This window comes from Octopus bimaculoides, chromosome 4, assembly GCF_046866305.1.
Source record: "Octopus bimaculoides isolate indiv1 chromosome 4, ASM4686630v1, whole genome shotgun sequence".
Taxonomy (NCBI): domain Eukaryota; kingdom Metazoa; phylum Mollusca; class Cephalopoda; order Octopoda; family Octopodidae; genus Octopus; species Octopus bimaculoides.
The window spans coordinates 58,827,794-58,842,397 of record NC_142931.1 but is presented as its reverse complement, the minus strand read 5'-3'; the positions used below and the strand labels follow the sequence as shown (position 1 = coordinate 58,842,397).

Sequence of the window (14,604 nt, the reverse complement as noted above, 5' to 3'; positions counted from 1 at the left end):
CAAATTCTGCAATCGTCAGTTTTGCCTTTCACCCTTTTGGAATCAATAAAAAGAAATTAACAGTCCTTCTCGGTAGACTGGCAGAACTGTTAGAGTGTTGAACGAGACGATTTGCAGTATCTTTTCTGGCTGTGTGCATTCCCAGTTAAAATATTTATCTGTTACCAAAAGATGGTAGTACTTCTGTCCAGATTTGCAACCAATAGTTAATAATAATAATTTCAAAAACCAATTGAAGCATAGTTTCCTTGGTTCAATCGGAAGATCCACTGTCGTCACCACCACCACTATCTTTAACAATTAAAATGATTCCAGAATACTATTATAGTTGGGCAAGATGCTAAAAGTGCATTGTTTTCGGACTAGATAATAATACCCAAAATCTATAGGAAGATAATGTTTATCTCCTTTTGATATCTGAAGGACATGTTCTCATAGCTAGTGCCAGTGTACTCCATATGAGTACAAGATATACTATACTTCCCTATTACTAAATGGAACAGGATATAACGTTAGTAACCGTCCTTGGAAATGAATTCGATAAGGCTATTAAGAAAGAGAATTGCAGCATGGAGGTTGTTTATAAGCCATTTAAGAAACACACAAAATCTGTTAGATTCACTTCAATATTTAAATTTAATTTGCCAAAATATTTTCGTCGCTTTGAGACCGCGACCTGTTCACTGACAAAATTCCGTACTGCACGGAATTTTGTCAGTGAACAGGTCGCGGTCTCAAAGCGACGAAAATATTTTGGCAAATTAAATTTAAATATTGAAGTGAATCTAACAGATTTTGTGTGTTTCTTAAATGGCTTATAAACACCTTCCACGCTGCAATTGTTTTCGTTCCAGCACACGATCTCAGATCAGGTCATTTGCTATGCAAGTACATCTCCGTAATACTAGGAAAGAGAAAAGGAGTAAATCCATCTGTAAAATATAACGAAATATCTGAAGTATATATACTCTTTTATTGGTTAAATAATTCAGGGTTAAGCAAGTTGTATTATACATGACCATGACTAAGTGGCAAAGCGTGTAACGTTCGTAACAGTTCATGATAGTGAATTGGAAAGAGTTAGTATGAATGCGAAAATGAGTAAATTCTTCTGTGAGATATAACAAGATGTCTGAGGTATACACACTTTTATATTAGTAAATTAATGTAGAGCTGAGCGTAGTAAAAAGATATACAACCGTTAAGATGTTATCAATTAATGCCCACCGCAGGTACTTCCGTGAATACTTCTTAGAAGAGCTCTATAATTTTTACTGCCATGCAAAGGGCCAGTAACAGGAGGGTTTAAACCGGTACTTCGGCCCCGGGTCCGGGGGCTTATGGAAAGGAAAGTGAATATTTGATAAATCTCTCTCTGAAAGAAATATAATATCACAACCTCCTTAAATATGGAGCCGTCATTGTCTTCTTTGTAATAAAATCTCTCTCAAAAGTTCTGGTCGCGCAGAGTGAAGACTTCCATATTTCAGTCATTTGCACACAGTTTGAGAGTAAGAGTGTTTTAGCTGCAAGTATGTGAAGTACTAACTTACACTGAAAGTAACAACACTAATTTTCTTTCTCCCCCCACTCTCTCTTTCTCTCTCTCTCTCTATTGCTCACTGCAAGACATGGATCAGAGCTCAAAACGTTAATTTCCTCACTCCCAATCGCAACTGAAGTGGTGAATTTTTTCTACGAAATGGTTTAATTCGGCGCAAATTATCATTAGTATCCTCGAATGACAGATTCCACATTTAAGAACACAAAGACAAAATTACTGATTATATCAAGAAAACAGTCTTGTAATTCATCTTCACGAATCTTGGACAAGGTAGATAGATAGATAGATAGATAGATAGATAGATAGATAGATAGATAGATAGATAGATAGATAGATAGACAGTTAGATAGATAGATAGATAGATAGATAGATAGATAGATAGATAGATAGATAGATAGATAGATAGATATGCACACTCTCTCTCTCTCTCTCTCTCTCTCTCACACACACACACACACACACACACACACACACAGTACTCTTATTAGTAAGTAATCTAGGGTGATCAAGGTAGAACCCGTGTATGAACATTTATATAGTCGGCAAGTTTCAGCTTTATGAATTGTCGCAATTAGTTAAGAGTAAAGATGGTAAATCTAATGATCATCTAATGTGGAATACTAAAAGAGCTTCTGATATACAAATATATCTGTGCGAATACATACATATACATACATACGTACAAACACACGTATACGCACACACATATAATATGTATAATATATCTGTGTGAATACATACATATACATACATATGAACAACACACACGGATACACACACACATATAATGTGTGTGTGTGTGTATTTCGATGCGAATGGCTTTGTTATTAGACTATTTTCCTTGGTCATTTTGCACGGTGATCATTATAAGCTTTAAGCTTGTAAAAAAATACCATGTATTTATTTATATATATATATATATATATATATATATATATATATATATAGAGAGAGAGAGAGAGAGAGAGAGAGAGAGATACATGCATGCAGGCATACATACATACATACAAACATACATAAATACATACATGCATGCATACATACATACATGCATACATGCATACATACATACATACATACATACATACATACATGCATACATACATACATACATACATACATACATGCATACATGCATACATGCATACATACATACATACATACATACATACATGTATACATACATACATACATACATACATGCATAGAAGGGCAAAGGTAGTACCATCATAGAGGTCAGCTGCCCTGCAGATATAAATTCTCTTTGAAAATCAAAGAAAAAGAGGATATCTACGGACAACTGCTTCGAAACCTTCAACTTCTATTTCCAGACTAGGAATTCATATTCATACCAATAATAATTGGAGCATTAGGCTGTGTTAGTAAATGCTTAAAGGAGAATCTGGATAAACAGGGATTTTCAGAAAGAGAAATCGACCGACTAATTCATACATTACAAGTGTAATCTGTAAGTGGAACAGTAAAAATATGCAAGTCTTTTCTCAGGTTTCAAATGTGAACGTGTCTGTGTTAACTACATACCAAAAATGGAGAAGAGTATCTTTGTTGGAAACCGGCTCCCTCCTCGGTGGAAGATTTTAAATAATTGAAAAATAGAAGAGGCATACAGACATAAATACATACATACATATGTAATCGATGCAGACTTTGTTGAATTAACACCGAAGATATCACTCACACCATAAGCTGTTGTCCAAAAATGTCATCACTATATATCTACCGATGAGACATGATGTTGTAGCTAGGACACTCTATAATAAAATCCGTCGGAAGGATAACCCCGAGGACAAAGAAATAAGAACTCACAGTATGGTAGAAGCCATAGCCACTCATAATAAAAAGGAGTACTGGTTGAATGTCCCAGTGAAGACCTCAATAAAATGTAAGCACAATAGACCTGATATAATAATTTAGGATAGAGAAGGGAAACTGTGTACAGTTGTGGAAATTAACTGCCCGGCGGATGTTAACATAAAGCTGAAGATCAGTAAAGAAAAGAATATCTACGATGAACTATCCAGATTACAAGTTCAGGTTTATAACTGTAATTAATGGGACTCTGGATTATGTAACACATTGCCTAAATACCAATCTTGAGAAATCAGGCTTCTCAAAACCAGAAAGGAGAAAGCTAATTCGAAGTTTAAATATATACGAGCGTGTCTAGATATGTAACTATATGCATGATAATATATACATAAAACAAAACATACAAATCTGCACAAACACATACATGCAAACAAAAATACCCTGTTGTTGATGTTGAAATTCCAATGAAGGAGCCTTGGATCTAGGTTAGAAACCGGCTCTTTCTCTATAGGCAAGAAATCTTGAAATAAAACTGAACAATGACATACATACTTCATATTTTCCTTCAACGAGGGATCTTTACATGACCATATATTCCAGGATTTGATAGAGAATTTCAGTTGCAGACGAGACAAGTAAATGTTTGCTTAGACGGACCAGGCTCACACCTCTTTTCTCTCATCTCCTGTTTGCGCTGTGTGCCTTTCTTCTTCATATCCTCAATGCTTTCCCCACCCAAAAGTGAAGATACCAAAGTGAAAAGTATGCCTTCAAATTTTGAAGTTTTCACCTACGTACATACATACATACATACATACATACATACATACATATATACATACATACATACATACATGGTTGAAGTTAACTCATGACCGTTTAAGACCATTTCTTAAAATCAAGAGTCTAAGAAGTTTCTGTGCATGAAATTGTTTTAAGTGAGTGAACCTACTTTTCAGTGCGAAAAGCTATGTTGCCAGTGGATATATATATATATATATACATACATACATACATACATACATACATACATACATACATACATATATATACACATATACATCTATATATACTGAAAGAAACCCGTCGTATATATGTGTGTGTGTGTGTGTGTGTGTGTGTGTGTGTGTGTGTGTAGTGGAAATATAGAAAAGCAGCTGGCTCAGGCACAACAGGTGACCAACAAGGACGTGTTTTTCAAAGATAATCTGTAAGCAAGGTCTTTCTAAAGTTCAACATGAAACAATTCAGTAGAGGTTCGATTCTTTGTAAGAAAGAAGTTCCTTCTTTTTGGATAGAATTCAGATAAGATAATAAAACAATCATAAACCACACACATGCACATACATAGGTTTGAATATATATATATATACTTACATTAAAACATACATATCGAAAATACTTACAAGCATACATACACATTTGCATAAAAGTAGATACATGTATACAGACAGACATGAAATCCCATCCACCCGTTTATGTATCGATCTGTGCATACATATTCATATCATACATCCATTCAGCCATGCATGCAAGCATCAAACCTTCTGTCTTTGCATACACACATACATACATACATACATACATACATACATACATACATGATGGCTGCCCCCTCGTTATCGAGTATGGCCATTGCACGAAGCTTAACTTAACGGTGCTGTGATCGAATGTGACATTTTAGCCCAGCCAAAGATCTACAATGTCTTGCACAGAGTTGGCATCCAAAACCTTTACTGGCAATAGATAGATAGATAGATAGATAGATAGATAGATAGATACATACATACATACATACATACATACATACATACATACATACATACATACATACATACATACAAATATAATGGTCATATAAAACTTACAAAAATTAAAACTATGTTGATTATGTTTGTCCTCATCACTCAGTTTTCATAGTGTGTAAAAGATAAACCAGTATTCGAACAGAGATCTAAAACTGATCTGCCCTCTATCCTCCGAATGTGTTTAATAACTATAGCTCGGAAGAGTCAGCGTATGAAAGACGTCAGAAAGGAAGACACTATTGATTGGCCTATGAATTCAAAGCGAGGAGGTGGCCTGACGTAGTTAATATCTTACAACGACAAAGCTATAAGAACAATTGGTACCTCCCCTGTTTTATATTATATATTTTTTTCTTATTTGAATGTTTAATTAACTGAAATTTTTTGATCGATGTTCAAGCTAAGATATCGATCTGGTTTTTGCTTTGTTATCTTTTTCCTTTTATGTCCATCCAGGTGTTATCTTTCTTTCTTATATCTGTTTATTTACCTGTCATTCTATTCTTGTTGTTATGGTGGGAGTTTTGTTGTTTTGTTGTTATTTTTTTTTGTTGTTTTTTTTTTACTGAATTCGTTAATCAACTTACTGCAATAATAAGAATAGTCATCGAAGCTATCCTTAGATTAATAAAAATTAAAAAAAGCTATTGACACAAATACATATACATCAACTGTTTAGAAAACTTCTATGTGAATGTTCAGGTATATACACAGCAATATTTCTCTCTCACTTTCTCTCTCTCTCTCTCTCTCTCTCTCTCTCTCTATCTATCTATCTATCTATCTATCTATCTATCTATCTATTTATCTGTGTACCTATCTCTCCCTCTGCACTCACAGACATGTATACATATATATGTGTCCGTGTTCGTGCGTGTGTGTATACATACATACATACATACATACATACATACATACATACATACATACATACATACATACATACATACATTTGTATCACTGTACTATGTATGTACCCTTCAGAAAGTGTCGCTGACTGCAAGTGACCATGACTGCTTTAATTAAAAGTGAGAGTCTGGCGAGATAAAGGGTGGAAAAAACGGGAGACTGTCCGAATACCTACAACAGAGTGGATTCCAATGAAGGCACCCAAGAGCCGTATGATGTTGTTTAAAGCAGACGATAGATTAAGTCTATCAACTAACAATGAGTAAAGTTTATCCAATGTGTTCCCACACATCTCCCACCTATTCAATTTTACTTACAAGCCTATGGTTTCCCCATAACTATGACGGAAGACACTTATCCTAGCTCCTTTGATCGGGGTCGAACTTGAAGCCACATTGTTGTGAAGCGAACATGTTTATCCTACAGACATGTACACACCTATATACTGATTTCATATGTCGGTACTAGGCCAGCAATCTTGAGCGTGGGGTTAAATCGTTTACATTGACCTCAGTGTTTTTTTAAAGTTTTATTTGTTGTGTTGAATTTCTTTGTTCAGCTAAATTATTTGTAGAAATCTATCCCACCCCCCTTTCTCTCTCTCTCTCTCTCTTACTTATTTCAGTCATTTGACTGTAGCCATGCTGGGGTACTGCGCTGAAAGAGTTTTAATCGATCAAGTATTTGTGCTTAGCTTATCGGTCTCATAATTTGTTTTTAAAATCCCTGTTAAATTACGGGAATGTAAACAAACTTACACCATTTGTCAAGCAACAATGCGACACAAACATAAACGCGCGCACGAACGCACGCAGACATACATACATACATACATATATATATATATATATATATATATATATATATATATATATATATATATATATATATATATATATATATATACGACGACGAACTTCCGCACAGCTCCTGTCTACTCACACCCAAGTTGCCGCACGGTGAAACTGAACCCGAAACTATATGGTTGCGAAGCTAATAATGTCTTTACCACACAGCCCTGCCTGTGCTAATCCCGCTACTGTTTATTGGTTTTTATTATATTTCTTAGGCATAAAAGCGGCAAGCTGGCGAAACCATTAGCACGCCGGACAAAATATTTAGCGGCATTTCGTCCGTCTTTATGTTCTGAGTTCAAATTCCACCGGAGTTGTCTATGCCTTTCATCTTTTTGGAGGTCGATAAAATAATAAGTACTGGAATTGATGTAATCGACATCCCCACCTCCCCTAAAAAAAAAAAAACCGTCGGCCTTGTGCCAAAATTTAAAACTATTATATTTCTTATGCATTGGGTGGCCAGTTAACAGAATCGTGAGCGTTTCGGACAAAATGTTTAGCAGTGTTTCTTCCGGTTTCCTACTTCTGAGTTCAAACTCCGCCAAGATCAACTTTCGTTCTTTCGGGATTAATAAAATAAACACCCAATGAGCATTGGAGATGATGTTATCGACTAGCTCCTTTCCCTTAAAAAATTTTGGTTTTGTGCCAAAATTAGAAAGAATTTTTTTCTTAGGCACATTTTTTTATAAAGAAGAATTTCAAGGCTTCTTTCGAAAAGAGGTTTTATATCTTTGTAGACTCTTGGTCTCCAAACCTTTTCAAAATTTTCCTCCTACGGACCCCCTCCCATTTTTTCGAGGCTTTGCGGACCACCAGCCCTGCCCCAAAATGAAAAAAACAAAGACGAACAAAGCAAAATAACCTTGTATAAAGTAATTTTTTATGAGATAAAATTTTACTGATTAAATAAAAAATTTCAATGAGAAGAGTGAACTTGTTTGGTTGGTAATATGTCCTCAATATTAGGCTGCGTTTTTGATAATGCGACCCTCATGTCACGCGCAACATCTAGTTTATTGCGATCCTTTATTTTAATTGCAAGTAAAGTTGCAAAAGCCGTCTCACATTCGTACATTGTTGCGAATGAAACGATGAATTTGAGGGCCAACTTGGCGGCATCTGGATAGGATAGCGTCATTTCAATCCAGAATTCACTACAACGCATGTTACGGAAAACGTTTTTTGCAAGTCGAAGAACTGTTCTTGAATGACGTAATCTTCTGACGGAAGGTCAACAACAGAGATTACAAAGGGATTGGTGATGAAATGATGAACTTTTTCGAAGTTTTGTAGGTCGGGGAAATATCTTTGAATTTCAGCGTGAAGAATTAAGACACGGTGTTTCATTATGTCGAGAATGTCAACATCCACTCGAAAGCCATCTTCATCAAAGAAAATATTGAGATTCGGGAATGGTGCAAAATTCTCACATTCCAATTTAGAATGTCACAAATGGAGCTTCATTTTAAATGCACTCATTTTTTCATGGCAATGGACAACGGTGATATCTTTTCTTTGTAGTGTGTTAAGTTAACAGAATTAACTGATTCAAAAATGTCGACCAAAAAGGAAAGGCATATAAGGTACCGAGTATTGGAGAATTGTCTGTGCAGTTCATTTTAGAACCACGAAGAAATTCGTGTATCTCCTTTCGTAAAAAGAAGACTCTTTTCCTTACTCCTCCGCTTGGATAACCACATCACAAGCGTTTCAAAATCGGAGCCATTGTCATTTCACATGTTAGCAAAAGGACGCGAGTTCAGAGAATTGGCGTTGATAAAATTTACTGCTTTGACTACATCATTCAAAATATTCTTCAAATGGCCGGGCATTGTTTTAACCATCAATGCTTGGCGATGAAGTGTACAATGCGTACCAATTGTGTTAGGAGACTTCTCCACCATTGTCTGAAAGCCAGAGCGGCAACTAAGCATTGCTGGAGCACCGTCGGTGCACACGCCAACAACGTGCTCCCAGTTTATGTCATGCGTGTTAAAGAATCAATCGACTTTCTGGAATATATCGTTTGCAGTAGTTCAGGTGTTGAGGGCTTCGCAAAAGAGGAATTCATCAATGGACAGAGCATCTCATCCGTATGAATGATGAGCGCATTTCCAAACAATTTGTGTGTGTGTGTGTGTGTGTGTGTGTGTGTGTGTGTGTGTGTGTGTGTGTGCGTGCGTGCGTGTGTGTGTGTTTTGTTCGTCTGTGTTTGTGCCCCCAACATCGCTTGACAACCGATGCTGGTGTGTTTACTTCCCCGTTACTCAGTGGTTCAGCAAAAGTACTCGATAGAATAAGTACTAGGCTTACAAAGAATAAGTCCTGGGGTCGATTTGCTCGACTAAAGGCGGTGATCCAGCATGGCTGCAGTCAAATGAATGAAACAAGTAAAAGAATAAAAGAATATACTACACTTGCGGCCGGTAGGTAAGCATGGAGAGTTAAGATTTGGAGCGGTGTTAAAGATTTGGAGCTTAACAGAGTTAGACACGCTGAACTGAAAATAAAATAAATTTCGTAAAAATGAGATTAATATCAATAACGTTGCGTCAGTTTCTTACTCCTTCTTTAAATGGTCTTTATGCACAAAAGTATGTATATCTCACGCTGGTATGAAATTGCACGAGCGTACCCATGTGGGTAAGGTATACACGAACTATTGAAATTTTATTCTGAATGACCAGTTTCAATGCAATGTCTGTCAAAGATCTACAAGTCACATGGAGGATTGAAGCGGCCCTTGAACATTCATAATAAACAAGTGGAAAATAGGGTCAATGCTGAAATAAGACATTGCTGCAGTATATGTGATGAGCTCTCTAAACGCGTTTCAGAGCTCAAAAGTCGTTTAAGATTTGACGCTAGGAAAAGTAGTTATAAGTTCAAGAGGAGGTCAAGTTCTACATGGTGTTCTAAATAGTGTACGTCAACCAAACTTCACTTTCAAAGCACTGGGCAACTCGCAGTTGTCATAGAATCCACGTATCTAAAACGCTACTCAGTGGACTTGAACCCTGAACTATATGGTAGGAAAATGAACTTCTCAAACTCTCATCCATACTTGAATGTCCATCATCAAGTAAAGGCCTAGTTTAAAGTATGGAATCATGTTTTTGAACGAAAAGTATTTGAGTTGGAAATATGAAATATTCTTAATAAAAAGAAGACAGCACCGAACGCTATAATGATTTCCCCTAATAGATATTTTAAAAGATGGCAGATGATTACCAGAATTGTTAAAGCGTGGGGAAAATGCTTAGCAGCATTTCTTTATTTTTATGTGTATTTCTGTAGATATATTTGCTTGTGTGCGCGCGAGTATGCACTGATAACTAAGCTTTCATTTTCATTTCTTTTCACGTTCTTTAACCTATACTAGTCGAGTTTCCAATTTGTCATGTGATCCAGAGTCTGCCAGTAATATTACAACACGGTTAATTTGGGGAAGCTCTTTATAAAATGGCAACTGTTTATTATACACACGGATGTTATCAAACGGCTATTGCCATCGAAGTTTGTAGGTCCCAAACATGCTTAGTTATTGTTATATTATCTGTTTAATGTTATCAGTTGGTTATTGTGATCTGAAAGGATTCATCCGAAAGAGATCACATACATAAACCTACGGGCATAGATGCATAAACACATAAATAAACGTATACACGTATACGTATGTACACAGATACATACGTACGTAGTACTTGCATACATACATACATACATACATACATACATACATACATACATACATACATACATACATGTATGCATAAATACATACGAGGGGGGAACTGAAAAGTTCCTGGCTTTAAGGCTATCGCGAATGGCCTGTTTGGAGGCCCAGCCTTCCGAGTTCTTTTACAAGGTTTAGAAAAACTGAAGGACCGCTACAATAAGTGTGTGAATCTGAGAAGGGAATATGTCAAATAAAATCATAATTAACTCATCCTCTTGAATTTTCTGTTACCCAAAATCAGGAACTTTTCAGCACCCCTCGTACATACATACATACATACATACATACATGCGTACATACAAACACACACACACATGTATACACACACACGCACGCACCCACGCACACACACACATACATACCATACATACATACATACATACATACATACATACATACATACATACATACTCTTATCCATAGTTCAGTTGTCCCAGCAAATATTGTTTAATTAAACACTGCATCACTACTGACGTGCTTGAACAAGTCTGTTGCTAGTTGCCAGCTTCGCTTGGATTTTTATTTTTTCTTCTAATGGATCAAATATGACGGAATGATATCTAAACACTCCCTGTCATCTACATCTCGCTGCATAAATAAACTGCGCTCAAAAGCTAAAGACAAATAAGTCAATAAAATCTATTTTATTTCATGCTCAGTACATTACTAAATTTAAAGACGTAGTTTTACTTATATCAAAACGGTGATGAGAAAGAAACACAATGGGTTGACTATACAAATACATTTTCTCTTAAAAAAACCAAAAAAAGGGCAATCGTTTGTTGCGTTTAACCAGCTGCCGTCCATTTGTGCATCACCAAATTAAACTTTAATTTTCCTTGGTTAGAAACTTCGGGCAATATATAACCAAACAAGAAGAAATATAAATTTGAGATACCAAGAGTAATTCAATAAATATACTACTACTACTACTACCACCACCACCACTACTACAGTTGCTGCTGCTACTACTACTATCGCAATTCTATACGGTTTTGTTCTTCTGAGTTATCTATGTCACGCCTCAGCGCCTTCCCGCAGTTTATAGATGTAACTCTTTCGCTAACACTTGTGTTCTTCCAATGATGTTTGGTAGTTCTAATTTCTCATGCTAGGTTTTTTTGTTCTTTGAGATGGTCCCGGGGACTCCAGTTACGATGGATATTACGCTTACTCTTGTGTCTCTATGAAAGTGTTCCAACTGAGATGTCATTTCATGACACTTTCGGCTTTCTTATTCTGTTTTCACGTTCTTTTGATTTGCAGGTACCGCCATGTCAATGGAGACCCATTCTTTGGTCTCCTTCTATAGGAGAGTAATATCTGATTGACTGTGTTGCAGCTTCTTATCTAAGTAGATCAGACATGTCAAACTCCCGGCCCGCGGGACACTTCCGGCTCGTGAAGCAATTTCATCCGGCCCACGAGACCATTTTGATATCAACATTGAAATTAGTCCAAATGGCGGCATCAGCAAATAGAATTCTTTACTGCCCTCAGCAACACCCATGCCTTCTTGTTACAATTACACATACATAGTGTGTGGCTAAAGCAGGCCATTACATTATATATATAGCACTGACTGCATTACCTTTCTTACTAAGGGTGTCACCAAAAGTAACAATAGTTTAATACATGACTAGAAACAACACCACTGTAACTATTACACCCTGTCTGTACAAAAACAAAATACATTCACAAGTCTTAATTGTAATTGCAACAAAGCATACTGGAAAACGCCTCCTTCGATTTTCCTATCGCGTGCTGTCAAGCGCTGATGGCGCAAAATCTACTAATCACATAATGCACCGCGACAGCCGCCTTACCGCTCTTTCGGGTGATCATTTTCACGTGACGTCATTCAGTAGTAGTAACTATCTCTATCAATGGCCAAGAGAAAAGTCGATGCCGAAAACAGAACCTTTCAAATCCGGTGGGAAACCGAGTACATGTTTACTGACATGGATGGTAAACCCTTGTGTCCTAATTGTGGTGCTATAATGTTGCTGTTCTTAAAGAGTATAATCTCAAACGCCACTACGAGACAAAACATCAAGACAAGTATAAATACCTCCCTACTGAGCAGAAGCAACGAAAGGTAGACGAGTTGAAGAGAAATCTCACATTACTAAAGATTTTTTTTCTTTTTTAACCAAAGCAAACTCACAAAGTGAAGCTGCTGGTAAAGCAAGTTTTATTGTGGCAGAGGAGATCACAAAATCAGCCTGGACATTTACCGAAAGAGAGTCTGTGAAGAGCTGCGTGGTGAAAAGTGTGATGTTTTGTGTCCACACAAGAAGCAACTGTTTGTTAATGTGAATATTAGCAGAAATACAGTCTCTGATCGGGTGCTTGAGATGGCCTCTAATTTGAAAACAGTTGATTGAAAAAGGAAAAGATTTTGTTGCATACTCTCTTGCTGTGGATGAGACTACTGACACGACTGATACGGCACAGCTGGCTATCTTCATCCGTGGAGTAGACTCCAATTTGTTCGTCATGGAGGAAATTTTGGACATCAAATCGATGCACGGAACAAGAGGAAAGGACCTCTTTGAAAAAAATATGTTAGAGTGTAACTGACATGAAAATGCCTTGGGACAAACTTGTTGAACTTACAACAGATGGAGCACCGGCGATGTGCGGGAATAAAAGGGGACTAGTGGGTAGGATACGTTTAAAGATGCAAGTAGAGAACTGCGCTGGTGAGTTGACAACATATCACTGCATCATACATCGAGAAACGCTGTGCTCTAAAGCCTTTAAAATTAGACATGTAACAAGCACTGTAACGCAAACCGTAAACTTTATGCGAGTCAAAGGGTTAAATCATCGCCAATTTCAGTCTTTCCTGCGGGAAATACATTCAGAGTTCGCTGACGTGCCTTATCATTTGGAGGTGCGGTGGCTCAGTCTGGGAAAGGTCCTCAACACTGTTTTTGTGGTGGTTGAGGAGATAGGTCAGTTCATGGACAGTAAAGAAAAAGAATCCAAAGATCTGTAGGATGAAAAGTGGAAATGCGAGTTGGCGTTTCTGGTTGACATAACTGCGCATCTCACTGTTTTAAACATCTAGCTCCAGGGACAGGATCGCATGATCTATGATATGTATGACGAAGTGAAGGCATTTCATGTGAAGCTGCGCTTATGGGAGACACAAATGCACTAATTGTCTCACTTTCCCTGTTGCCAAGTAATGTTGAGCCAAGTCAGCGCCACGGTGTTCCCAAAACAACACTTTGCTGATAAATTGAGGGCGTCCCGCACTGAATTCGCACGGCGCTTTAGTGACTTTAAAGCACAGAAAAATAATTTCGAGCTGCTTCGCAACCTATTTGCCGTCAATGGGGAAACTGCACCTGTACATATTCAAATGGAGCTGATAGAACTGTAGTGTAATGGGACCTTAAAAGCAAAGTACGACTCTGTGGGGCCCGCACAGTTCACTTGCTTCATACCTGAAACAATTACCCAGCTCCGTTTACATGCAGCTCGAACGCTGTTTTTGTTTGGAATCATATATCTGAGCGAGCAGCTGTTCTCTGTGATGAAGATGAATAAAACGTCACATAGGAATTGTCTCACAGATGAACACCAGCAACCCATCCTGAGAGTCTCAACATAGAACCTTACCTCAAACATCAATGAACTCGTTTATATAGGTCGGACAAAATTGCTTAAAGAAAATTTTAAATTTTTATTTATCATTTTAATTTTCACTAAAAAGCACATTTTTTATTTATATTTTCTTTTAATTTTGTGCAATTTGTTCTTATTTTAAATTTTTATAATTTTGACAGGAGATATTTTTTTGCAGAGCAAAATATTTTAAGTAAGTTAAGTTAAAGTTAATTTCTTTTTTAATAAAATTATATACCATCTGTTTCAATATAT

At 36.8% G+C, this 14,604-nt stretch overlaps 1 protein-coding gene across 2 annotated transcripts in view; it reads right to left on the bottom strand.

Annotated features, from left to right (window-relative positions):
* Positions 1–5,422, bottom strand: part of LOC106877357 (polycystin family receptor for egg jelly) — a 140,664-nt gene extending 135,242 nt beyond the window's left edge. For both annotated transcript variants that reach the window (XM_014926242.3, XM_052967101.2), the window contains exon 1: positions 5,263–5,422. In XM_014926242.3, coding sequence (XP_014781728.1) covers positions 5,263–5,298 — 36 coding nt within the window. In that variant the 5' untranslated portion in view covers positions 5,299–5,422. The remainder of the gene's footprint in view (positions 1–5,262) is intronic.
* Positions 5,423–14,604: the final 9,182 nt, after the last annotated feature.